Source organism: Panulirus ornatus, chromosome 43, assembly GCF_036320965.1.
Source record: "Panulirus ornatus isolate Po-2019 chromosome 43, ASM3632096v1, whole genome shotgun sequence".
In the NCBI taxonomy this organism is placed as follows: Eukaryota; Metazoa; Arthropoda; class Malacostraca; order Decapoda; family Palinuridae; genus Panulirus; species Panulirus ornatus.
The window spans coordinates 23,902,047-23,928,256 of record NC_092266.1 but is presented as its reverse complement, the minus strand read 5'-3'; the positions used below and the strand labels follow the sequence as shown (position 1 = coordinate 23,928,256).

At 44.1% G+C, this 26,210-nt stretch overlaps 1 protein-coding gene across 3 annotated transcripts in view; it reads left to right on the top strand.

Annotated features, from left to right (window-relative positions):
- LOC139762412 (uncharacterized) overlaps positions 1-26,210 on the top strand; it is a 186,305-nt gene that overhangs the window by 145,720 nt on the left and 14,375 nt on the right. For 2 of the 3 annotated variants that reach the window (XM_071687273.1, XM_071687274.1), the window contains exons 3-7: positions 7,788-7,959; positions 8,296-8,417; positions 10,250-10,355; positions 14,322-14,333; positions 15,364-15,494. In XM_071687273.1, the coding sequence (XP_071543374.1) occupies positions 7,788-7,959; positions 8,296-8,417; positions 10,250-10,355; positions 14,322-14,333; positions 15,364-15,494 (543 nt within the window). The remainder of the gene's footprint in view (positions 1-7,787; positions 7,960-8,295; positions 8,418-10,249; positions 10,356-14,321; positions 14,334-15,363; positions 15,495-26,210) is intronic. The other variant, XM_071687275.1, reaches the window with a different exon arrangement.

Below are 26,210 nucleotides of genomic sequence, written 5' to 3'. Positions count from 1 at the left end.
TCTCTCTCTCTCTCTCTCCTCCTCCTCCGTCCGTGCGAATCAAGTTCCAACTGCGCAGGCAATCGCCCGGGAGAGACGACCTCCCTCCTCCTCCCTCCCTCCCAGCCCTTCACCCTCTTCCCAAACCATCGGTCGGTTTTATGATGACATCGCACGTCCTGGTCTTAAGGAAGAGGGACAAGTAACCGATAACGCAGGCAATAAATCTTGAACACACGACAGCACATCAGTCTATACTTATCCAAGTCTTTGAGGAGGTTTCACCGGCTCGACTGTGGGTCAACACGGGAGTCTGTAAAGACGAGAAGCAGAACTTTTCCTAATTTTTTTCTTTCTTTCTAGACATTATCTGGAGCGGTCGTCTCACCAGTTTAAGCTTCAGGTGACTAGCGCAAGCTATCTCACTGATTAGAGATAAAACATTTAAGAATTTCTGATGTATGTAAATATATATAAATAAATGTTGTTCTTCGCTTGTTCCTGGAGCAATCGACCATTGGTAACGCGGGAAACGAAAAATAAGTATGAAAAAGAATATATATATATATATATATATATATATATATATATATATATATATATATATATATATATATATATATATATATATATATATATATATATATATATTCCTATGTGTCCAAGGGGAAAATAAAACACGATAAGTTTCCAAGTGCACTTTCGTGTAACAATCACATCATCAGGGGAGATTCAAGAACGAAATATAAGTCAGTTGATATACAACGAAGAGACGTAGCTAGGACGCCATTTGGTAAACACGTGATTGTCCAAGACAGACAACGAGCGGTTCGTAAACTTATTATGTTGACAAGAGGAGAATTGTTTTCAAATTTTATCAACAATAAAGCTATCCAATTTGTATACACCTTCACTAATGTTAAGGTTATAATTCTTTGTGTATTCAGTAATAGAAGATTCAATGATATTTCTCGCGGTACTGGAGTTCGAGTTAATAACTGAGATGGCATTACTCCACTCAGTACTATGATCGTAGTTTTTAACGTGATTAAACAAGGCATTTGATTCTTGTCCCGTTCTTATACTATATTTATGTTGCTTAAGTCTAACAGAAAGATCCTTACCAGTCTGCCCATCATAAAAGTTATCACAGTTTCTACATGGCACTTTATAGATGCATCCAGGAGAATTTTCTGGTGAGTTCCTGATTAAGATATTCTTTATAATATTATTGTTGCTAAAGGCAACATTTACATTGAAGGATTTAAGCAAAATGGGAAGTAAAGTAAATTATTATTAAAAGGGAGAACTAAAAGATTCTTGATGTCAATGGGAGGTTTGGGTTCAACTCTGAAATTATTTCTTTGCTAACGTAGGGATTTATCAATGAAAGATCTAGGCTACTTTAACTTAGATCCAATAGAATCTATATTCTCAAACTCATTATCAATAAACTCTGGACTGCAAATACGTAATGCCCTAAGGAACATAGATTGAAATGATGATAATTCAACTGTCATGTTGAGATGAGTAATAATGGATATATGAGCATACATTGGTAGATTTTCTGTATACGCTAAACTTAAACTTGTTTCCATGCCTATGGATCATGTAGTCTAAAAATGGTAATATACCATCATTTCCATTTTCTACAGTAAATTTGATGGAAGGTACTAAATTGTTAAGGGGGGAAATGTTGGTAAATTTTCATTTGTTGGCCAAACACAAAGAACATCATCTAAATACCTAAACCAAATTGCATTAGAAGGTAAGATATCCTTCAGTAATTTTGTTTCAAAAAATTCCATATAAAGATTACTTAGTACAGGTGAAAGAGGGTTACCCATTGCCATACCAAATTTTTGAGCATAATATTCTCCACTGAAATGAAATACAGAGTCTTTTATACACAATTTTACCACTTCAATGAAAACAGTCTTTGAAACAGGTAAAGGAATATCCAAAACATTCTAAAAGTTCTTTTGTGAACAGTGAGGAAACATCAAAGCTAACAAAGCTAACATTGATACTTTTAATTAACATTGATATTGTTAAGCTTGTTAACTAAATCTACATTGTTCATGATATTGGAATTTGATATATATATATATATATATATATATATATATATATATATATATATATATATATATATATATATATATATATATATATATATCAAATATATATATATATATATATATATATATATATATATATATATATATATATATATATATATATATATATATACTACAGACCGTGGAGCACGAGGCCCCGTTTGACGCACAGTTTCCCGCTCTTTCTTCGCGGAGGAAAGGTTGATCCGGGACTGCCCTACGACCTTCCAAACTGCTCCTGACGCTGGGCATGACCACCTGCTGGAGTGAACTCCCAAGACGTCCGCAACTTTGTTGCTTTCCTGGACGTGAAAAGAACCTCGTGTGAGGGCCGAAAGGCCGGGTATGGAGGACGGGCAGCGGGGGCGGCGGAGGCGGTGGGGACAGCGGCGATGGCGCGAATATTCCTCCGCCGACGCGCACGCGCAGCGGCCGCCACTGGTCTGCGGAGGTCCGCGCCTTCCGTCCTTTGGTCCCAGCGACACTAGGTTCCGTCCACAAGCGGGGTAAATAACATCGTCTTTTATCCCTGTCTCTCCCCGTCTACGGACACCGCATTCCGTCCACACTCGGTTGAAATTCATTGTCTATAAGGGAATATCTAGACTGGATGACGAGAAACCCCAAGTGATTACCTAAAAGGTAATCTGAATTATCTTTTGAAGTTACATTTTAGGGATCAACCGAATTTCTATAAATCTGTCGTTCTTGAGCGTTATTTTCTCTTTAATTAATCAAATTCATTAAAGTATTTACTTATTCATTACTGAATGTATTCGTTAATGAATTTGAATAACATTAAGAAAATTTAGGGACTTTAAAATCAAAGAGAAAAAAAAGAAGAAAAATTATCGAAAAATCTATTCGACATTGTGTGTGGAGTAGTCGTTAATAGCCAGGCACAGAAGAAACGTAATCAAAATCCCTCATTCCTGGGTCGCGTTACCTTTGATCTGACCCTCTTAGATCAGGTCAAATGCCTCACACGATCGCTCTTAACAGAGCATTTGTGGTGCGCAAGGAACGGGTGGATGTTGACAGCCAAGTATCTCCTGTGTTAGAGAAGTGTGTGTGTGTGTGTGTGTGTGTGTGTGTGTGTGTGTGTGTGTGTGTGTGTGTGTGTGTGTGTGACAAATCAACGGGACCACCGCGTACTCCACGACTTACGTCGGGTCGGTTGTAAACGCCGGTGACGGAAGACTGCGAGCAGCGTCGCTGATCCAGAAACGTTTTCCCTTACCTAGTGCGAGGTGCCAAGAGCTCCTTCTTGCGTGTCGTCGCAGTCCTTCGTCCATTTAGATATGGCGGATAAAAATGTGGGTCGCTTAAGTGCTTGGTGGGGCGCGTTCACTGGAGGCTTGAGGGTACACTGAGGGTTAGGTTTAGATACACATGGGTAAAGTACCCCACATTTTTCCCCTGGGCTTTTAAAACCCCTCTACGCTACGTGGGGTTCACTCAAGACCAGGTGGTGGCTGTGGATGTCTTTCTCACTTCACAAATCCCATGATATCAACTGCCTTTTCTAAAGATGTTTTTTCCACAGATCGAACTTGAAGATGGCGCGAGGAACCTAAGTAATTATCACATGTTCCAACTGCCTCACTGTCTTATCAAATGTTCAGTTGCTTCCTCCTTACCTTGTTCACGGCAAGCAATTTCTCTTTTCTGCTGTGACCACAAAAGAAACTTCTCCCTCCATCAGGTCCGTACTATTCCTGAAGCAGTACTTCGTCCACCGTTTCCTCAAAACACACATTCTTTTCTTTCGTGAGGAACTTCCTCTTCCATAATATGTGCTTACTTTACGCCTTTCCCAAAGACGAACCTCCCCCTGAGCTTCTTCATGAGCTACCTCTTCCTCCTCCTCCTGCTTGAGACGTACCAACTCTTGTCCCTCGCCAAGACCCGCCTCTTGTTTTCTCCTTTCTCAGGACGCACATCCTCTTCCTTAACACACGCCCGCTCCTCTTCTTACCAAGGTAATGTCTCCTCCTCTTCCCCTTCTTCATGAACTACCTCCTTCCTTAAGGCGTACCAACTCTTCTTCTCCCTCATGAAGGTACGTTTTCCTCCTCTTTGTCGTCACGCAACCATCTCTCTCTCTCTCTCTCTCTCTCTCTCTCTCTCTCTCTCTCTCTCTCTCTCTCTCTCTCTCTCTCTCTCCTCACCCTTATGGCACAACTCTTATCACTATAGGACATCTTCCTCACCTTTCTCCCGGTGTCGTGCCTCACGTCGTAGCAATGCCATCACGTTTCCCCTTCGCAACACCCCTCTATCATCACAAATCAGCTGGCGGAAGCACCACCAACTTCCAAGCGTCCTTCTGCCACGATAAGATGTCTGACACAACCCAGCAGCAGCAGCAGCAGCCGTTCCCTACCACTGTCCGCCGCTTATTCCCTCCCACTTATTGCTCATCGGGCCCCTCCCTCGCTCCCCCTACATTTTGCCCCGAGGGTCACCCCTCTCCGACATCACCTAATCTCCCATGATGGTGGGTAACATACGTGCTTGGCGAGAATGAAGATAGCAAGAGAGGAGAGGAGGGAGCTTGGGTGGCCCCTGCTCACACCACAAGTTGCCACTCAAACGGTTTTTATTCAAGTGTTATTTCTGTTTTACCCCTAAAACACCTAGTCTTCTTGGTAGCCATTATGCCTTGCTCCAGCAAGCATATATATATATATATATATATATATATATATATATATATATATATATATATATATATATATATATATCACTGGCGGGATATGTAATTCTTTGTCTGAGACATGAAATTCGATGTCTCGAACCCACGTTCTCAGGTAAGAAGATGCTGAACAGCTTTTTTTTTTTTCAACCATCCGAACTTCATCCATGTAAAAAAAGAAGAAAAAAAAAACTTGCCTAAGTGGGATCGAAAACAGCATTATCTCTCACCCTTTAAAAACGTCTGTACCTTCTGCATCATCTGAGTCTCTAGGTGCATTGCGCAATTCAAGTTTCAACAGTAAGGTGATCAGATGGGAGGCCGGGATCAGGAAGATGTCTGCGATACAATGGCAAACCCACTGCGTACCAAACTAGAGGAGTGCGTCATTGATGTAACCACTCTGGTCCTCTAAACGTGCAGCAGATATATATACCAGCGAGAAGAGAGCAGAAGAGGTCTAAAAAAGTAGAACAAGTGAGACGAGCTTTATACAGGAGGCGAAGAAGATTTGCGGACCTCAAAAAAAATAATGTGAAAGACATGGAGGGGTACAAAGGTGTAACGTCCACAAGAAAACAGCATCCAGAAGGACGGTGAGGTGGATCCTGCTGACCTTCAAGACAAGAGAAGAAAAACCAATATTGGTACTTTTCAAGCACCTAACACAACATTAGAAAGCCTTCAGAGATAGATCGCAGCCCATATCAAACTGGTAAAGAAACTAAATTACTGGGTACGGCTGAAAGCACTGGCTAGACGCCATGGGGCGCAAAGGGGAGAGAGAGAGAGAGAGAGAGAGAGAGAGAGAGAGAGAGAGAGAGAGAGAGAGAGAGAGAGAGAGAGAGAGAGAGAGAGGTACCGCATCGTCTATACCTGGAAAACTCTATAAGCCACAGATCTCAACCCTCACTAGGAAATAACATCCTACCTGCACGAGAGACATGGAAGACTCGGTAAAGCGCCAATTTAAAACCATAAAAGGTACGATATGCGCAAAAAAAAAAAAAAAATATGAGAGAGAGAACACTTTAAACATCCAAGGTTCGAGGGTGTTCAACACCTTGTCTGCAATCATCAGAAATACGATCAGATGTGTCGTGAGAAAGACAGGGAACAGGAGGCCAGATTGGCCCACGACTGGGTGGTCTAGTAAGAAAAATGAAATGTTTAACGACAAGAAAATGTAATTCCGCTCTTCAGTTTTGTTTTAAGCTATGACTGGCCTCCCCCGCTGCTACACATAAGCCTTCTTCTACTGGCCCCATTATAAAGTGTATCAGACCGGCAAGGTTGTAGGGACTGGGGGGAAATGCGTGGGGGGTGGCTGCGGGCTGCAGCCTCTAACAGGTTGGTCGACCAACGACCTCGGAGTCTTCTCCAGGCAATACGGCGTTACATCATAAATTGCATCATTCAGAGTGTCATAGTTTCTTGTTGTTACTTTCACTTGAGGTGAGTCGGCCTAATAACGATTCTTACCACAACGTATGTTCATTATCTCTTGTGTTCCTGAAGATGTGAAGTACTACGAAACCGCTCGAACCTTCGTGTTTCATTTTCATTATGGGTGCCACCATGTTTGTGAATCATGTGTTCTTATATATATATATATATATATATATATATATATATATATATATATATATATATATATATATATATATATATATTTTTTTTTTTTTTTTCTTTCTTTTAAACTATTCGCCATTTCCCGCGTTAGCGAGGTAGCGTTAAGAACAGAGGACTGGGCCTTTTTTGGAATATCCTCACCTGGCCCCCCTCTGTTCCTTCTTTTGGGAAAAAAAAAAAAAAAAAAAAAAAAACGAGAGGGGAGGATTTCCAGCCCCCCGCTCCCTCCCCTTTTAGTCGCCTTCTACGACACGCAGGGAATACGTGGGAAGTATTCTTAATCCCCTATCCCCAGGGATAATATATATATATTTATATATATTATATATATATATATATATATATATATATATATATATATATATATATATATATATATATATATATATATATATATATATTCCTATGAGTCTACGGGGAGAATGAAACACGATAGGTTCCCAAGTGCACTTTCGTGTAATAGTCACATCATCAGGGGAGATACAAGATAGAAATATAAGTCAGTTGATATACAACGAAGAGACGTAGCTAGGACGCCATTTGGTAAACATATGATTGTCCAAGACAGACAACGAGCGTATCATAAACTTATATGTGGACAAGAAAGTGAATTGTTTACAAATTTTATCAACATTAAAGTTATCCAATTTGTATATATATATATATATATATATATATATATATATATATATATATATATATATATATATATATATATATATATATATATCATCCCTCTTTCATGTCCATCAGTGTCTGCTCTTTTTCTTTTAATATGAGCCACGAATCATCAGGATCTCTTTCTAACATCCTCTCTCTCAGCTCTCACTTGCCTCTCCCTCTCTGCGTCAGCATTATCCATTATTGTGCCGTCGCCTCCTCCTCCATCCACGTTCATTATCATCCCCCTGTGGTCTGCCCTACGGATCACTGACCTCCCTCCATGGCTTCCCAGACTTTTGGGGAGAGGGGGGAAATCTCTCTTTCTTTCTTTCTCTTTTTTAACCGTTTCCTTCCTTGAATTTCATTGCCGTCCATAGCTTTAACCTTATCTCCGGATCTCTAGCTTGCATCCTCTCTCTTCCTACACTTCCGTGGGAGTTAATACCTTAGTCTGATGCCCTCAGAGTCATCATCATCATCATCATCATCATCCAATATCTATTGGGCCTTCCCTCAAATGGATCACTGCCCTGCATCTGTGTCGCAGAGGAAAGGCTACTGCTGTGCCGTCTACTACGGAGCCTCATTACACCCCCCATGATCATTGTTTACCCTCTGGTCTTCCCGAGGGATTGAAGGACTCACGTTTTCTAATGAAGAACTCACGTTTTCTGTTTCTCTCTCCCTTTTCCCAGTTCTGGGGGAGGACTACTGCTCCGGCTTCATGGACACCTTCGGCAAGTGGAGCAACGGGTTCCCCTGCCCGAGCCTGGAGTCTGAGGAGCCCGTCTACTGCTGCGGCAACGACAACTTCAAGTACTGCTGCACCAAGCGGGACATGCACGCCCTCGCCCAGGACATCCCGCAGTGAGTGGAGCGTGTGTGCGCGCGCGCGTGTGTGCTTGAGCGTCTGTGCTTGAAGGGATGTGTAAACGTATGTAACGTATATGACCACAGGATAAGGGTCCGGGAGGTTGGGGGGGGGGAGATAACAGTGTATCCCGTAAAGGGAAGAGAGAGAGAGAGAGAGAGAGAGAGAGAGAGAGAGAGAGAGAGAGAGAGAGAGAGAGAGAGAGAGAGAGAGAGAGAGAGAGAGAGGCAGCACTGGTGGGCTTGACTGACGTGAGAGACGATCAATCTTAACTACGCCATCACTTCCATGGTCGCCCGTTGTAACATGAGGGAGGCGTCCTCCTCCTGCAGGCTGCCGCTGATCCTGGGCGTGGTGTTCGGCGTGGCTGTGGCCGTCATCGTCATCGTGGTCGTCTCCTGCTTCCACTGCTCCTGCTGCCTCCTCTACAAGAAGCGACAACCCAGCAACGGAGGTGAGTTTGCCCTCCAAAGACAAGGGGGTGGAAGGGAGGGAACAGTCCCGTGTTCTCTTCCACACAACCAAAAGAAGTGAAAGTGTTCTGTTGTGAAAATATTCTGTTGTGAGAATATTCTCTTCTGAAGATATTCTGTTGTGAAGATATTCTTTTTCCCTCCATTTTGTCGTCAGATTTCCTTGGGTGTAATATTTTGGTTTCCATCTTCTAGTGAGGGCCAAAATGTCTAATGCTCAGAACCGAAATGTCTCATTTGTATGCAGACAGGACATTTCCCTGAGTGAAAACATTTCCTTTCTCTCTCTCTCTTTTTTTTATGATTTTCGCCAAATAAACCTGCGATTTATCACAATATTTAGCAGAGCTGAGAGAGAGAGAGAGAGAGAGAGAGAGAGAGAGAGAGAGAGAGAGAGAGAGAGAGAGAGAGAGAGAGAGAGAGAGAGAGAGAGAGAGAGAGAGAGAGAGAGAGAGAGAGAGAGAGAGAGAGAGAGAGAGAGAGAGAGAGAGAGAGAGAGGAAATGTTTTCACTGGTTGCTGCAGCTTTCTCTGCTGACTTTTACACGTCTGTGTCTTAATCCATGAGATGCGATGCGGGATATCTGCCCCAGTCTGTTGTGTATAGTGTGTACATACGGGCGCCGTGCTCTGCTTCCCTGCTTATTTCTTATCTTTCCAGACTTCTCCTCCTTATCTTCTCACCCTTCTCTCTTCCTCTCTCCAAATCCTTCATCCCATCTTCATCTCCTATCTTCCCATCTCCCTTCCTATCTTCTATCCTCCTTTCCGATCCTCATTCCCATCTTCTTCCCTTGCTCTTCATCATCTGATCCTATTTCCCACAGTTTCACTTCCCATCTTTCTCACCTCGATTCCCATCTTTCTTACCTCCGTTCCAATCTTTCTCACTCCCCTTCCCATCTTTCCTCACTCCCTTTTCCCAGTCTTCATCGGTTCCTCCTACACCCGCGACCCCTGACGCCAGCCATAGCTATCACCTGAAATCCTCCACCTTCCATAAAAGCTTATGAAGCTATTATCACCTCTTTTCCAAGATACGTCCTCTTTTTTTCCCCCCCTCCTCGAATTCTCTTTATTTTCGAATAGACTTCCCTCATAATGTCTCCCTCACCATCAAAGTCTATAAGCCCAAATCCTTCATTTGGGGTCGGACTGACTTAAAACTTTTTGGTCTTTTAAAGGATTTTAAGGATGCCAGTTGTTAAATAGCTGAAGGAATAAGTATGATTTGGGTTGCGGCTCCTTACAATCCTAATCCACTGAGACAGAGAACACACGGAACATAGACACCTTTCCCACAAGACCCATATCAACGCACGGGGTGAATTCGAATTACGAGCTAATCTCACGGTTGTTTGTGAACATTACTTTCCCAAACTACAGAAAGTTGCCTTGGTACAAGGTACTAGGGCTACCTGGGCATAGGGATAACTAAAGCAAGCGGCTCTGATAGTTAACGGATATATATATATATATATATATATATATATATATATATATATATATATATATATATATATATATATATATATATATATAATATATATAACTACCGAAAGAGCATCGGCTCAAAAGTCTTGGGAGAGTAATCTGGCCAGTGACTGATAACAACCTACAAGGGATGGTGGGGAGGGGACGATTGGAGATTACGTAACTCGAAGTGGGAGACGATTCGAAAAACGGGGATTCCTCAACAAAATCTTGAGACCATCCATCACAGTGTCTGGATCTCTCTCTCTCTCTCTCTCTCTCTCTCTCTCTCTCTCTCTCTCTCTCTCTCTCTCTCTCACCGATGGTCCCCGTGTCTACAGGTCCTCTGTACCAGATGCACTGTTCCTCAACGGCCTCGGGCGTCGCCAACATGTACAGCTTCTCTGGGACCACCACGCCCTCAGAGACCCCCAGGTCGCTCTCCAGGTCAGTGCCAGGTCATCAGGGTGCCGTCTATCCGGGTCACTTCCAGGTCAGTGTCAGATCGCGACCATGTCGTCCCCCGTCAGCCCAAGGCGTCCCAGGTCAGTAACAGCTTAGGAAAGCGTCATCCCAGGACACACCAGGTGAGTATAGGAACGTTTGCCCAGGGCACACCAGTTAGGTACAGGAACGTTTTCGCCCAGGGCACACCAGGTCGGTATAAGAACATTCGCCTAGGGCACGCCGGGTCAGTATACGAACGTTCGCCTAGGACACTCCAGGTCAGTACCACAATCTCACGAGCTTATCAGCCCAGGTCAATAATCCTCAGGGCGAGTCTGAAATCCGTCACTCTCAGCAACTCCGGCAGAAAACGTTTGCTCGCCATCAGGATAACCTACCTAGCCCCATCCATGACGTCATTACCATCCTTACTCCTGATTCGTCGCCGTCAACGTGACATCATCCATACCCACGAGCATCATCCTGCCCTCGGTGATACCATCCTAGTCTTCTGACCGTCCCTTATCGCACCATCTTATCTGACATCCCAACACTTTCATGCGCTTCCCGTCCTTAATGATGTCATTCTACGGGCAGGAGGTCAAGCGAAAGGTGCAGGGGTGGCAGAAGAGAGCAAATGAGAGCTTGGGGTGAGCGAGCACCGGCAGAACTTCAAGGAGAATAAGAAAATGCTTTGAGAGGAGGTTAGTGCTGTATGGCTGAGAGTGCTGAAGAAGGGTGTGCTTGAAATGGTTTGGGCAAAAAGAAGAAAATGGTGATGGGAGGCTGACGAAGAGCGTTACATCTGTCAAAAGTGGAGGGGACAAGGAGAAGTAAGACAACGAAGTGGGGATGAAGGATGAAATGAAAAAGATGTTGAATACTCGAGGCCTGAAACATACAGGAGGATGCAAGACCTGCACGGGACAGAGAGAATCCGAGCTATGTGGTATACATGGGCCGACGTGGCGTCAATTAAATGAACCAGGGAATTGGAAACGGTCGGGAGAAACCATGAATGGTCTGTAAAACCTGGTTATGGATAGTGGGCCTGTTGTTACGGTGCATCATACATGACAGCTAGAGAATGGATGTGAGGGTAGGAGGCCATTTCTTCGCTTGTTCCTATTGGTACCTGACTAAAGCGAATCACAACGAATAAGTACGAATAAATATACACATACAGCTGATACCATTCTCTCCCAGTAAGAGCTTACCACACGAGTGAGAAAGTCACCTTCGGCGAGGCTGTTTCACCGTCAGTAAAGATAAGCGGTATAGTGTCGTTGATCAGCTTCTCGCTAAAAGGAAGCCCATCCTTTCCCTGCTCCTATGTGGAGCGCGGGCGTGGCAGAGAGTAGTCGCCTCCCTCCATAGGACACCAATGGTAAGTATACTAGTCCTTTTAGTGTGCTTTTACAGGTGATATGTCAATACCAAGAGTGGAAACCTCCAAGTTCAAAAGTTAGGAGGGAGTCTATATAAGTTTTGATATTTTGTATTATTTGGAATAGTTTCGGCCTTTGGTTATATATCGGATATATATATATATATATATATATATATATATATATATATATATATATATATATATATATATATATATATATATATGTGGTATACCGGGATCGAAGTGCTGTCAATGGACTGAGTCAGGGCACTTGAAGCGTCTGGGGTAAACCATGGAAAGTTTTGTGGGGCCTGGATGTGAAAAGGGAGCTGTGGTTTCGGTGCATTACACATGACAGCTAGAGACTGAGTGTTAACGAATGTGGCCTTTGTTGTCTTTTCCAAGCGCTACCTCGCGCACATGCGGGGGGAGGGGGATGCTATTTCATGTGTGGTGGGGTGGCGGCGAGAATGGATGAAGGCAGCAGGTATGAATATGTACATGTGTGTATATGTATATGTCTGTGTATGTATATGTATGTATACGTTGAAATGTATAGGTATGTATATGTGCGTGTGTAGGCGGTTATGTATAAACATGTGTATGTGGGTGGGTTGGACAATTCTTTCGTCTGTTTCCTTGCGCTACCTCGCTAACGCGGGAGACATCAACAAAATATAAGATAAATAAATAGAATATATATATATATATATATATATATATATATATATATATATATATATATATATATATATATATATATACATATAAATGTGTGTGTGTGTGTGTGTGTGTGTGTGTGTGTGTGTGTGTGTGTGTGTGTGTGTGTGTGTGTGTGTGTGTGTGTGTCCATTTCTATTTTAAAAGATCACAGGCCAAACTTATTCAATTCTTATTTTGTCTTAACCATTATTAAAGAGATTAACTGCTCCATTGTGGCCACACTTAATTCTTCTTTCCTGACATATATCTGTAAACTCTTCACACTAAAAACATTTAACATGGCTATGTGAAGCTTTTATACAGACCTGTAATGCTGCTAACATGGCCCTGTAAAGCTGCTAACATGGCCCTGTAAAGCTGCTAACATGGCTCTGTAAAGCTGCTAACATGGCTCTGTAAAGCTGCTAACATGGCTCTGTAAAGCTGCTAATATGGCTCTGTAAAGCTGCTAACATGGCTCTGTAAAGCTGCTAACATGGCTCTGTAAAGCTGCTAATATGGCTCTGTAAAGCTGCTAACATGGCTCTGTAAAGCTGCTAATATGACGCTGTTAAAGTTTTAACAAGGACCTGTATAGCTGCTAACATGGCCCTATAAAACTGTTAAAATGGCCCTGTAAAGTTTCTAACATGGCCCTGTAGGGCTACTAACATGGCCCTGTAAAGTTGTCAAAATGGCCCTGTAAAGTTTCTAACATGGCCCTGTAGGGCTACTAACATGGCCCTGTAACTTCTAGGTGAGCTTCGACACCATCCCTCTGCATTTCGCCTGTTTCCCACAGAGAACCTTACGTCGGCGCTGAACCGTACAAGGACTCCCCTAAAATATCAGCGTATAGTATTAAGCGCAATATCACTTGGTATCCCCTCAATGCCAGATGGTCATGAGGATGCTACGAATGGGTAACACTATCATGGGTCGAGCTATGGTGTACCCATCGACCGTCGTCTCTCAAAGCATTCGCAGCTGAACCTGTGACCACACATATATTCGCACATTTGCCACAGACGATTATACAGGGGGGGCGTGGTAATATCTTCCCCCATCCTCCATACACGTATAACAGTGGAATACAGGAAGGGTAAACCCCTACGTTGCGATCTGTCACAGTGTTGAAAAGATTAACTGGTAACTGAATTATATTAACTGAGATAAATATCATATAAATTTCTTTATCTGGATAGATCGAGGTATGAAAAAAAAAATCATCAAGCCACCACACCCCACGGGTCGAGCACCAATGTGTTCGTGTGCCGTGCCTGAAGAGATATGCCACTAGCCATGTTCCTCTACAGGGCCTCCTCCTCTTCCCACACTCTCTGTACCTCCAAGTATCCTCCTCCCACTTCCCTCGACCTCAGCAGCCTCTCCAAGTGACCTCGACTTCTCGACCTTGGTGACACTCTTTCCCTTTCCCCTCCCCCATCCCTCCCCACTCAAGTGCGCTCGACCTGCTCGGCGTCTTTTAGTTCCGCCGTCACGGTCGGAGAGGGCGCCATTGTGGCGGCAGTAACAGTAAATACACGCCCGCCCTCCTCTCTCCTCCACCCGCCCACCCTCGCTGCACCACGTCATTAACAGGGTTATGGCAAAACAGGGGCCCATTAACCTCTCCTCAGGGTCTTGGCCTTTTATTCCTTGACTGCAGCCACCTGCTTCACTGTGCTACTGTAAATGATAATATCCATTATCTATTTTCCTTTTTGTTTTGTTTTTTTTTGAAACACCCTGCTTGTCTTTAGTTGACACACACCCCAGTGTTTATGATAAATACCTGCGCCTTTTTTTTTGTAGTTGTGTTTTGTTGTATCGTATTCTAATATATTGGTTTTTCGTTCTTATTCCTCTAACAGAGCTTCTTCCAGGTTAGTAGTAACTGATTTAGTTTTATCATTATCATTTCGTTATCTAAGTCATTTCCTCTCCTAGTCATCATATTATCTGAGTAAAGGCCATCACTGCATTGGCTTGCTTGTGCTTCAACTGCACTCTGTTCCAAAAGTCACTTTCTTCTACTGTCACTTAGTAGTTATGGTTCTCACACGTCTACTCTGTGTATGACCTGGTAAATGAGGAGTATTCAACGCCCGAAAATACGCCACAAATAATTTTCAACGAACAGCAAACTTGATTCTCACCAACACAACCATGACCAGGACGATCTCCACCGCCACACCAGTCAGCCATACATATATACATACATATATACAAACATATATACGTACATATACATATATACATAGGCTACCACTCAGCCATGGGCACTTCAGAGAGGCTATCTAAATGAAATATTCTGTATTCGTATATCTAGATTAAGAGAAATCTGTAACTTTAAGAATTGATTCTATCGCTCTCGAGCAAATATGGTCTACTTAACACTCAAAGTCTATCAACACCACAGAACGACCGTTTCTCTCTTCCCATAACACCTCACTACGACACCTTGAACGACCCCTTATACAACACCAAACGACTCCCTACACACCACGGTCATCACCCATGGTGACCACATCCATAATACCCCCACTCCTACACCGCCACTACATTTCTAACGACCCCCGACCTCTCCCTACACGCACACCACGCTACCATCACCCACCATTTCCCTCCTCGTCACCACTCCACTTGTCTATCACTTGAGATTCACCCCATTTATCTCCTCCCATGCAGTATCTCCCACCTCCCAGTGTACTTACAACACATCTTACTATCTATCGTCCTTGACCCAGACACCATCGACATGCACTGAAGGATCCACCATTACCCCACAATAACCTCTCCGACACTCTCTCCTTCTCACCTCCTCCTCCTCCTCCACGAACCCTCAGCCCCCTTCCTCCCTCCCTCCCTCCTGCGGTAGCATCTGACGGAGTGTCTCCTCCTCCCAACCTGCAGGTCCCACGCCACCGTCGAGTCTGGCTCCACCATCAGCAACCACCTGGACCACAGACACCTTCTGGAGGCAGAGGACGGTCGGTCCGTGCCCACCTTCTCCGTCGACCGTCGCGTCCTCTCCCATCGGCCGGGTAAGATGATGCCTCTGACACCCCCTTTTCCGATGCAAAGGTGTTACCTTATTGCTCTGTCTTCTTCCCCATCTTGATTGTAGGTGTTTCCTAGTCACAAGAGTCCAGACGACTGTCATTATGAATCACTAGAGTCCGGGTGATGATGTCACAAGAGTCCAAATGACTTGTTATTATGAGTTACAAGAGTCCGGGTGACTTTTACTGTGAGGCAGGAGAGTCTGAGGGAGTCATTACGAGTGAGTAGAGTCAGGCTGATTTTCATGATAAGTTAGCAGAGTCCGGGTGACTGTTGTTACGAGTTAGAAGAGTATAGCTAAAACTTGTATGAGTTAGCAAGAGTCAGGTTGACTGGCTTAACATCATCCAGGAGGTCCACGAGCGTCAGTGGTCTTCAGGAGGTCCACGACTGTCAGTGGTCTTCAGGAGGTCCACGACTGTCTGTGGTCTTCAGGAGGTCCACGACTGTCAGTGGTCTTCAGGAGGTCCACGACTGTCTGTGGTCTTCAGGAGGTCCACGACCGTCAGTGGTCTTCAGGAGGTCCACGACCGTCAGTGGTCTTCAGGAGGTCCACGACCGTCAGTGGTCTTCAGGAGGTCCACGACCGTCAGTGGTCTTCAGGAGGTCCACGACCGTCAGTGGTCCTCAGGAGGTCAACGACCGTCAGTGGTCTTCAAGAGGTCCACGACCGTCAGTGGTCCTCAGGAGGTCCACGACCGTCAGTGGTCCTCAGGAGGTCCACGACCGTCAGTGGTCCTAATTTGACACCAGAATCTATAAAACAGCAAAGAACTTATATATATATATATATATATATATATATATATATATATATATATATATATATATATATATATATATATATATATATATAAGACAACGTTGCGTATTAGATCTTAAATTAAGAACTCGTTTCATCTATCGACCGAATAGATGGTGATAAGAGAGATTCTCCTAATTAACATTAAGGTAATGTCTGCTTGCACAGAAGGACGGAGGCGTAAGCGATGGATTGCTGGGCATTAATACTCGCCTCTGTATCCGTAATGAACAAAGACGACATTCAAAAAAAAAAAAAGAGTATCCTCATTTTCTTTTGAATTGGTAATTAACATGATTGAGGGGGTTATTATCTAGTTCTTAATCGCATCTCACAGAAAATGGTGTCCAGGAGTGACAGGCCATCAATCACCAGACGCTCCAGAGAATAGCAAAATGACGCTAATAAATCATTTTCTTTTTTTTTTTTTTCGAAGTGTGTGTTCTGGTATCGTCCACTGGAGCGGACTAGGTTTTGAAACTCAGACTCAGTGAAATAACCTCTGTGGAGGTCGGACGATCACCTGACGAGCATGAACTACGGCTCTGTGGAGGTCGGACGATCACCTGACGAGCATGAACTACAGCTCTGTGGAGATCGGACGATCACCAACCCTTTTGGAGGTGGGACGATGAACGAACGCTCTTTGGTAGGAAGGGTTTGGAGACACTTCTCTGTAGAACAAGACCATGGAAGACTGATCTCTGATGTAATAACACACACACACACACACACACACACACACACATATATATATATATATATATATATATATATATATATATATATATATATATATATATATATATATATATATATAGGCACTCGTGCAGCGTCTGTGTTGAGATGAAAATTGTTTTGCGAATATTCTATTTTTTCTTTTATGAAAACCAAAATCCCGCAGCGTCAATACCTCTCCTGCAGCGACGAGAGAGAGAGAGAGAGAGAGAGAGAGAGAGAGAGAGAGAGAGAGAGAGAGAGAGAGAGAGAGAGAGAGAGAGAGAGAGAGAGAGGTGAACGGCTGGTATAGTCGCTCCTGAAAACTTTTAATAGAAAGTTGATGGATCCGGGTCGAGCGTAGAGCGCCCCCTCTCTCCCCGCCTGAGCGAGACACGAAATTACATATGACGTGAACGATACGGCCATTGACACCCCTCATCCCCTCCCCACACCTCCATTCCCTGCCCACACACACACACACACACACACACACACACTACCCCATGGCGGACGCTGGCCATCTATCGTCGTCACAGAGCTCAAATGCTGTTTGTTATTATTGGCCGTTCACGGCACCCGGTTTGTAGGGAACACTGGAGTGCAATGCACCCACGTACGTTCCAGTGACCGTCAAGTATTGTCCCAGCCTGAACGGCGGTGGCGAGAACAGAAAAGGTCTTTGCGGTCACTGGATCGTACAGACCATGACGTTCACTGGACAGCAAAGAGACCTTGCTTTCACTTACTGGCACTGGGGAAAAAACCACAGTCTTCACTGAAGCTCCAGTGATTAGAAAACTAGCCCTTGTCGTAAAGGTGGATGAGCTGGTGCGTCTATTCTCCGCCAGAGAGTAAAAATCCATGCTTTGCGGGTGATTGGAACGCTGCGGAGCAACAACAACAAAAGTCCTTGCTCTCACAACAACAACAGCAACAACAACAACAACAACAACAACAACAACAACAACAACAACAACAACAAAGATGGTGTCTCTTTTGCAAGAAGGCAATCAGTCTCATGAACGAGAACTTAAATCTTAACTTTGGCTCAACTTCTGCCGGGGGATGTCGGATGTGCCCTCCTCCCCCCCTCCCACAACCTTCCCTTCCCTGGAAACTGTCTCGCCTCGCCTTTTACATCTCGGTTTTAAAAGCTTTCATTGTGCATGAGATGTAAAGGACGTGCCCCGCAGACAATGGCTATTATGATCAGCTTATTAAAGCTTCCTGCCTTTCGCTACCATGCACGCAGAAGACAGGCTGGCTTTAATGAAATTGCTATACAGCTTTGTGAGTCTCACTGACCTTATTCTTGTTAGATGAGCTTTTTTCATTGTATCCCCGATTTTCATGATGGTCGTGATTCTATGCCGTGTGAGTCTCCTCTCACTGACCTCATGGGCGTGGCCAAGAAATGGACATTTGTAACGACAGACACACTAACATGGGCAGAAACCTGAAGGTCAGACCGACACGGGAGGAGGAGAACGGAACGAACGCGCGTTGATGCCAATATACAAGAAGTCGATAAGAAAGGGCCACCAAGTAATGTCATGACGGACGGAAATAAGCCGGAGAGAGAGAAACGATCCTCAAGAAAGACGTAACCCACTTAAACCCCCCCCCCCCAGGGCTGAGGTTAGACCAGAGCGGGTGGAGGAACGCGACACTGGAAGAGATGAGGACAATATAACCATCAGCTAAGTTTGATTGCGTCAAATGGATCTGACATGTGTAGAAACTGAGATAAACTTGCCCCCCCGCCCGCAAGTTAATTTCGCCGGAGACTCCGGCGAGGGAGAAAAAAAAAACACACACACACACACAAAATGTGTGAGGGAACTGCTGGAAGTTCCGAACAAAAAGGAGGGAAGTAAAGTTGAGGATGACTCGGAAATACTCAACGTCCAGAAGTTAAGCATTCAAGCTGAGGAGACTTGGAATGCTCCTCGAAGCAGCTCCGGAGTACAAGGAATCGGAAGCGAAGTTCATGTGCATTTTCCGGGTAAACAGACAGAATATGATTCTCTTTTAATACACTGTTCGCTAAAGACCATGACAATACATATCTAATATTCATTAGCTTTCTGATGTTTTTGATTCTTCGTTTTCTCTCACCACACGTTTTTGACTCTTTAACGAGAGTGTGAACTAACTGTCCTGTATTCATTTTTACTTTATTCTTGATATGCATGAGACGTCTCGGGCAAACGATGCGTTTCTATCCTCAATCAAAATTATTATCAAAGATACAACACTAAACAAAGAACAAAACGAACGAATCACATCTTAAACTGACGTAGCGGTGACATGGATAATATGTCGATCAGTGGACAGTGTTCCCTCGTAGTTCACGCGCGGTCCAGCTGCCTAAGAGAATAATTACTCTCTATATTCCTGCCATGTCTTCATACGTATCTGCCATTTCCCGCTTCAGCGAGGTTAGCATCAAGAACAGAGAACCAAGCCTTTGAGGATAAAATCCTCACTTGGCCCCCTGCTCTATTCCTTCTTTTGGAAAAGTAAAAACTGAAGGGGAGGACCTCCAGCCCCCCGCTCCCTCCCCTTTTAGTCGCCTTGTACGACACATGGAATACGTGGGAAATATTCCTTCTCCCCTATCCCCAGGGATATATATATATATATATATATATATATATATATATATATATATATATATATATATATATATATATATATATATATACATAATCAGATCTGCCTCCGGTAGGCTTTCAGCGAGTCAGTGAGAAGCATCGTTACCACCCGTCGTGTTTGGAGGCTCCTCTGGGGATCTCGTGGATGGGTTTACAGTGTTCGGCGGCACGCTTCGTCAACACCAGCTTGGCTCGCGGCTCACCAGGGATCACCATACCGCTTCATCCACCACCCGAAAGGATGCGCCCAGTAAAGCTTACTCCTTCTTGATATATATATATATATATATATATATATATATATACACCGTAGGTACACTCGTGGGACCTCCCATTGCATGAACATGCTCTACTACCATACAGCTCAAATTTGTGCACGCCCTCAGTCATAATATTCCATTCATCCACCACTCTCGTGCAATGGAAGTACTTCTCTACATCTTCCTTCTTCAAATGTGTCTTGCATAAAGTCATGCCACTCTCCTCTGGTTACTCCATCCCTCTTCCATCTGTGCGAGCGAGGGAGGGAGTGCGTGTGTGAGGGTGTGTAGGTGTTGCATGTATACGTGTGCAAGTGCCAATGTGTCCCTAATTCACCTAAAGCCTTTGATATATGTTTATGAAACTTTACATTCATACTGAAATTTGATACAACACGATTCAATTTATTTCAGATCCACTTTCCATTTTTTTTTACTGGTCATGTGGCCAGCGATAGCTATTCCCTTCTTTTTTTTTTTTTTCAAACTGCAGTCAAATATTTCACATAGTTTTGAAAACATTTCAAAATCTGTATCAAACGGGGATACCACCACGGCATGAAAAAAAAAAAAGAAAAGAGAGAAAAAAAAAGAGATGCGCGTGCTTTTGAAAGAGGTTTTCATTTTGCATATATCATGTTTATTGATGATATGTTTCTACATAGCGCTGCGTTTTCCCCAATAACGTTTTGGAATTCCAAAAAAAAAGAAAAAACGTTCCATTATTGGTTTTCCTAAATATCTATGATAACTGCGGCATCAATGGATGTAAAGATCGCCAATTGCTTGTTGAGTTTTCGATAGCAACAGCTCTTCAGGTGGGCGATGACTTCATTACGTTCCCGGTGGACTTTTAAACAGCCAGCAACGTACACGCCAGCACCTCCCCAGATGGGCATCCACCGGCCTGGCAAGTACAATACTGACCTGCCACATCGGGATGGTCAGTGCAACAGGTTGCATAAGTGATGCAGCAGCAGCAGCACTAGAGTGGCTGTCACATTTCCTCCCTCCATAGCTCAGGTTTGCTGCTGTCTTTTCTCTCTGGCCTCACAATCAAGGGGCTGCTGGCATTCAGTCCACACACACACACACACACACACACACACACACACACACACACACACATCTCCGTCTCACACACACTTGACATGTAACTCACACGACTCGTTACTCTTAACTCCAGCCAGAGTGATAACTTTTAAGCACTTACGCGCTTAACGTTGTTGTCCGTGTGTGTGTGTGTGTGTCGTGCACGCTCACAACACGTCAACATCTCGAAGAAAGTATTGGAGGAGGGTTAGGTCCAAAAGATTCTCTCTCTCTCTCTCTCTCTCTCTCTCTCTCTCTCTCTCTCTCTCTCTCTCTCTCTCTCTCTCTCTCTCTCTCTCTCTCTCTCTCTCTCTCTCTCTCTCTCTCTCTCTCTCTCTCTCTCTCATATCATGAATAATTCATGTAAGGCATGACAGAGCTACTGCCGTAGATTCACCACGATCCCGTAATTCTTGCCTGGGTAAGGCTTAACGAAATATGGATGGATCATACGAGCTGAGAGGACATGGGGCGGTGACCAGCGTGTGGGGTGGGGAGTGCTGGCGGGGGCGTAGGGCCGCGATGGGTGCCTGGGTGGGGCAGGAGGTTAAGGGTATGGGGGGCAGGGAGCTCAGGAAGGGGGTAAGAAGGAAAGGTCTTTGAGGAGCGGATATGGGCACAAAGGATGCCTTAAGAAGGAAGAGGAGAGGAGGAGGAAGGAGAGTCAGGAGGCTACGGGAGAGGGAGGTATGAGGCTTACGGAAGAGGCAGGAGGCTAAAAGAGGAGGCAGAAGGGTGAGGAAGGGGAGGAAGGGGGGAGGGGGAGATAAGAGGCAGGAGGCTCGGGGATAACGGGGAATTGCTTGAGGGAACGTGGGATTGGCTGAGGGATGGGTTCCATGGGTGCAGAGGAGGGTGGAGGGTGTGGAGCAATACGACGTACAAGCTCCTTTAACTGAACATGGTGGGAAGGCTGCTGTGCTGAGGGGAGGCGGCGGAGGAGGAGGAGGAGCAGCAGCACATTTTTGTCGCAGCGGAACGGATTTGTGGCGTACGTAGCAAGTAACGTGATACGACGCGCTGGCCAGTCTGGGGTAACGTCTGTGGTGACAAGCTGGTCAGGTCAGCCTGGTGTACGCCAGTGCCGGCGGTAGTCTGACGCAGGTCAATATGGATAATGCTACTGTCATCGGTGCCAACCTCGCCAGGCACAGGCCTCACTTCGTCGGGAGGTTACAGGCCAACTGCAGACGGTCAGGAGACGAGGCTTTGCGTGGAGCGACTGCTGTGTTCATAACGTAATCATTGATCCATCGTATGGAACTGGCGTTAATAGATGGGTAAACACAGGGAATTCCTCCTCCTTTTTTTTTTTTAACCAAAGTGAAATATTATTGTTTCGGGAAAGTGAAAGGTCATTGCACGTAGGATGGATGTTGCGGCTGAGGTAAAATAAATTGCAGCGTTAGGCCAAAACCGCACTAAAGGTTCAACAAATTTGGTGTAAATACGGTCAAAATGCCGCGCGGCTCCGGTAAATGTTTACTTCCGTGAAATACATATTACTCAGGAGATAAGATAGGAATACAGCGTGTCAGGAAAATGTGTAGTGAAGATAAGATGAAATGTAAATTGAGATGAAGGAGAAGAAGAAGAAGAAGAAGAAGAAGAAGAAGAAGAAGAAGAAGAAGAAGAAGAAGAAGAAGAGAGGGAATATGGTGGTGGCCGAAGACTATGGGTGAGAGACTGGTGGAGACTGCCTCCTCCTGGTGGGTGAGAGACTGGTGTAGACTGGCCCCCTCTCCTGGCTCAACACCTGGTTTAATGCCCTCGCTTACCTAACTACGTGGGAGAGAGGAATAAAAGCACTTCCTTACGTCTTGCGAACCCCCTCCACCGTCCCCACCGACGGCCGTCCAACTAAGGCAACCTCTTCGACTAAGGCCTCTCACACGGGGTGTGAGTACCATCACCCACCCACGACCTCAAGAAGGCTCTTAGTAAAGGGACAAATGAAATGAGTGTGGGAGGAGGAGCCGCTTTGTAAAGCATTAGTCTCACTCGCTCACTTCTCCCAAGTGAAGAAAAAAAAAAATTGGTTGTTGGGAAAATAATAGAAATAAAAATCATGTAAATCTCTTTCCCTACCTAAAAGGATGGAGACCATTTGGTATTCAAGACGGTACTTTCAGAGACGTCTCAATTCCCCTCCTAATCTGAAGGCGTCCAAATAGGTTAAGGATTCTGAATCAACGTCATCGTGTTCGCCCATCTTAGGCTGATGCACCGCACCATCACTACACACCCTAGCATCACCATGTCCACCTTGATATTAAGACCCAACGCCGTCTATCACTCTGCACGTAGGTATGTGATTATACACACCCCCCCAGGTGCACCGTACCCCTCAATGATCAATGCATTTATACACTTACTGAAAGGATCAATGTATTCATACACTTACATAGTGTCGCCAGAGTCACACCTTACGAGAACAGATATGGAGACCAATTGTCTCTTGGCAAATCATAGGTGTACGTTCAAGTTCATGGATTAGCAAATATCCAGCAAGTTGTTCATGTGCTACAGAAGGCCAAAGCTAGAGTATTCCTTTGTGTCACAGAAACTCAAGCAGGAAGATCCAGATGAAGGCAGCAAAGATGATATTACATTAAGAGAACCGAGCTACAGGGAAAAGCTAGACGCCTTACATTTGCCCACTATGAAAGAGAAAAGAGTGAGGGGTGACCTGACCACAACCACCAAGTTTTTCTTTTAACAAGAGTGATGATGACGCAAGACAGTGAACAATTCTTCGGAAAGTGTCGTACCGTCATGCTCTACGGTCGTACCGTCGTGCTCAAGGGTCGTACCGTCATGCTCAAAGGTCGTACCGTCGTGCTCTACGGTCGTACCGTCATGCTGTACGATCGTACCGTCGTGCTCAAGGTGTCGTACCGTCGTGCTGTACGGTCGTACCGTCGTGCTCAAAGGTCGTAGCGTTATGCTGAGGGCCATAAACAGAGCCTAAAATATACGTCTGTTTTCTCGGCCTGAACTACATACTGATCCCATGAACTAGCTAGTAAAATGGCTCTGTACATCGTTTCCCTCACTTCGCAACTAGTCACACATATTTTTTTCCCCCAGTCAATACACCTTTTTTTTTTTCCCCCAGTCAATACACTTTCAGCCATTTATCGGCCAGGAAATTAACTTGAAAAAGCTATTTCGTTCATTCATTATACAAGTCAGTAATCTGGCAAAAAAAAAAAAAAAGAGTAATTCTTTTTCATCCAGCCAGCTTTGAGCTCATACGTGGCTTCGCAATCAGTTTGCAAACTGTTAAGCAATTTAGGAAATAACTCTTCCGCTGTTTGAGAATAAAACTAATTCTCCAGGAAGGTAAACCAATTGACTTCCAATTTCTTTTTTAGAAAAGAAATCATGGATTTTAGAAGGGTACAAATCTCTCTCCTCCTCCTCTGGAAGAAAACCCCCCCCCACACACAGGCTGTCGTCAGTAATGTCAAGAGAGGGGGTAATGGAAAGCTAATGTCAACAGACTGAACTCAGAAGTCATCTCAATCGAAAAAAAGTCGGTTTTAAGGAACTCAAGTAACCAGCGTAATGTCCTCTTCCAACGGGTCAGTTTTAAGGGAGCGCGTACGTAATCAGCATTATGTATGGTCTCTGCCAACGAGGAAGTTGTAAAGAAATACTGAAGATTGTCTTCCCTTCCAGCAAGGCAGTTTTAAAGAAACATTTCGTCATCACAGTGTTCCATGCCAGCGGGTCATTTTTAAAGAATCACTGTAACTCAAATATATATATATATATATATATATGCTTTTGCTTTTGCTTTGTCGCTGTCTCCCGCGTTAGTGATGTAGCGCAAGGAAACAGACGAAAGAATGGCCCAACCCACCCACATACACATGTATATACATACACGTCCACACACGCAAATATACATACCTATACATCTCAACGTATACATATATATACACACACAGACATATACATATATACACATGTACACAATTCATACTGTCATATATATATATATATATATATATATATATATATATATATATATATTTTTTTTTTTTTTTTTTTTTCATACTATTTGCCATTTCCCGCGTTAGCGAGGTAGCGTTAAGAACAGAGAACTGGGTCTTAGAGGGAATATCCTCACCTGACCCCCTTCTCTGTTCCTTCTTTTGGAAAAAAAAAAAAAAAAAAAAAAAAAAAAAAAAAAAAACAAGAGAGGGGAGGATTTCCAGCCACCCGCTCCCTCCCCTTTTAGTCGCCTTCTACGACACGCAGGGAATACGTGGGAAGTATTCTTTCTCCCCTATCCCCATATATATACATATATATATATATATATATATATATATATATATATATATATATATATATATATATATATATATATATATATATACATACATATATATGAGTAGTATAATATAATATATCAGTCAGCTTATATATCGATGTACCTTATTTCTAGCTTTGTAAGTTGTCAACAAGAAGCCATTTTCTAGCTCATCTGGCTAACTCCAGCCATCTGGTCAGGTGAGCCTTTGGCATCACTCGGCGACATCCAACGTCTGTAGTCGTCCTTCTGTGTTTAACTTTTCACATTTCCATCTCCTCCCCCCGACCCTGATCCATCAGTGTGAGGCAAGCTTGGCCGGAAGGTAGTGTTCCTCTGGCCCGGTTCCTTTCTCAAGAGAGGTGTGTGTGTTCGATGAAGACCCCTGCACGCCCGCCGACGAAGACTACCTAACCCCCCATCCCTCCACAATCCAATCTCTTACCAGCGGTAGTTCGTCAATCAGCTATAGACACACCTTTCAATCTCCTCTGAGACTTAGCGAACTGCTCTGAAGCTAACGTAACTGGGATGGATGATCCTTGGGCGGTCCCTTATTCGAAGCAGTGTCAGACGACTCGACCACTGTTCCTCACTGTAACCCCGAGGCTTAAGTATCGGATGCTTTAACTCTTCCCATTTCACCTCCGGAACTACGAGGTCAGTTCGACTCACCCTGGGCAAGAATGGTTCTTGGCCAAACCCGCCTCTTCGAATCCCTGGCCCTGGTGACTTCCGCCCACCGTCCGCTGTTACTAAAGCTGTTTTGAACTTTCTTCAAAGAATCCGCGAGTCATTTTTTTTTCTCTGTGATTACGGGAATTCGCAGCAAATTCTCTAAA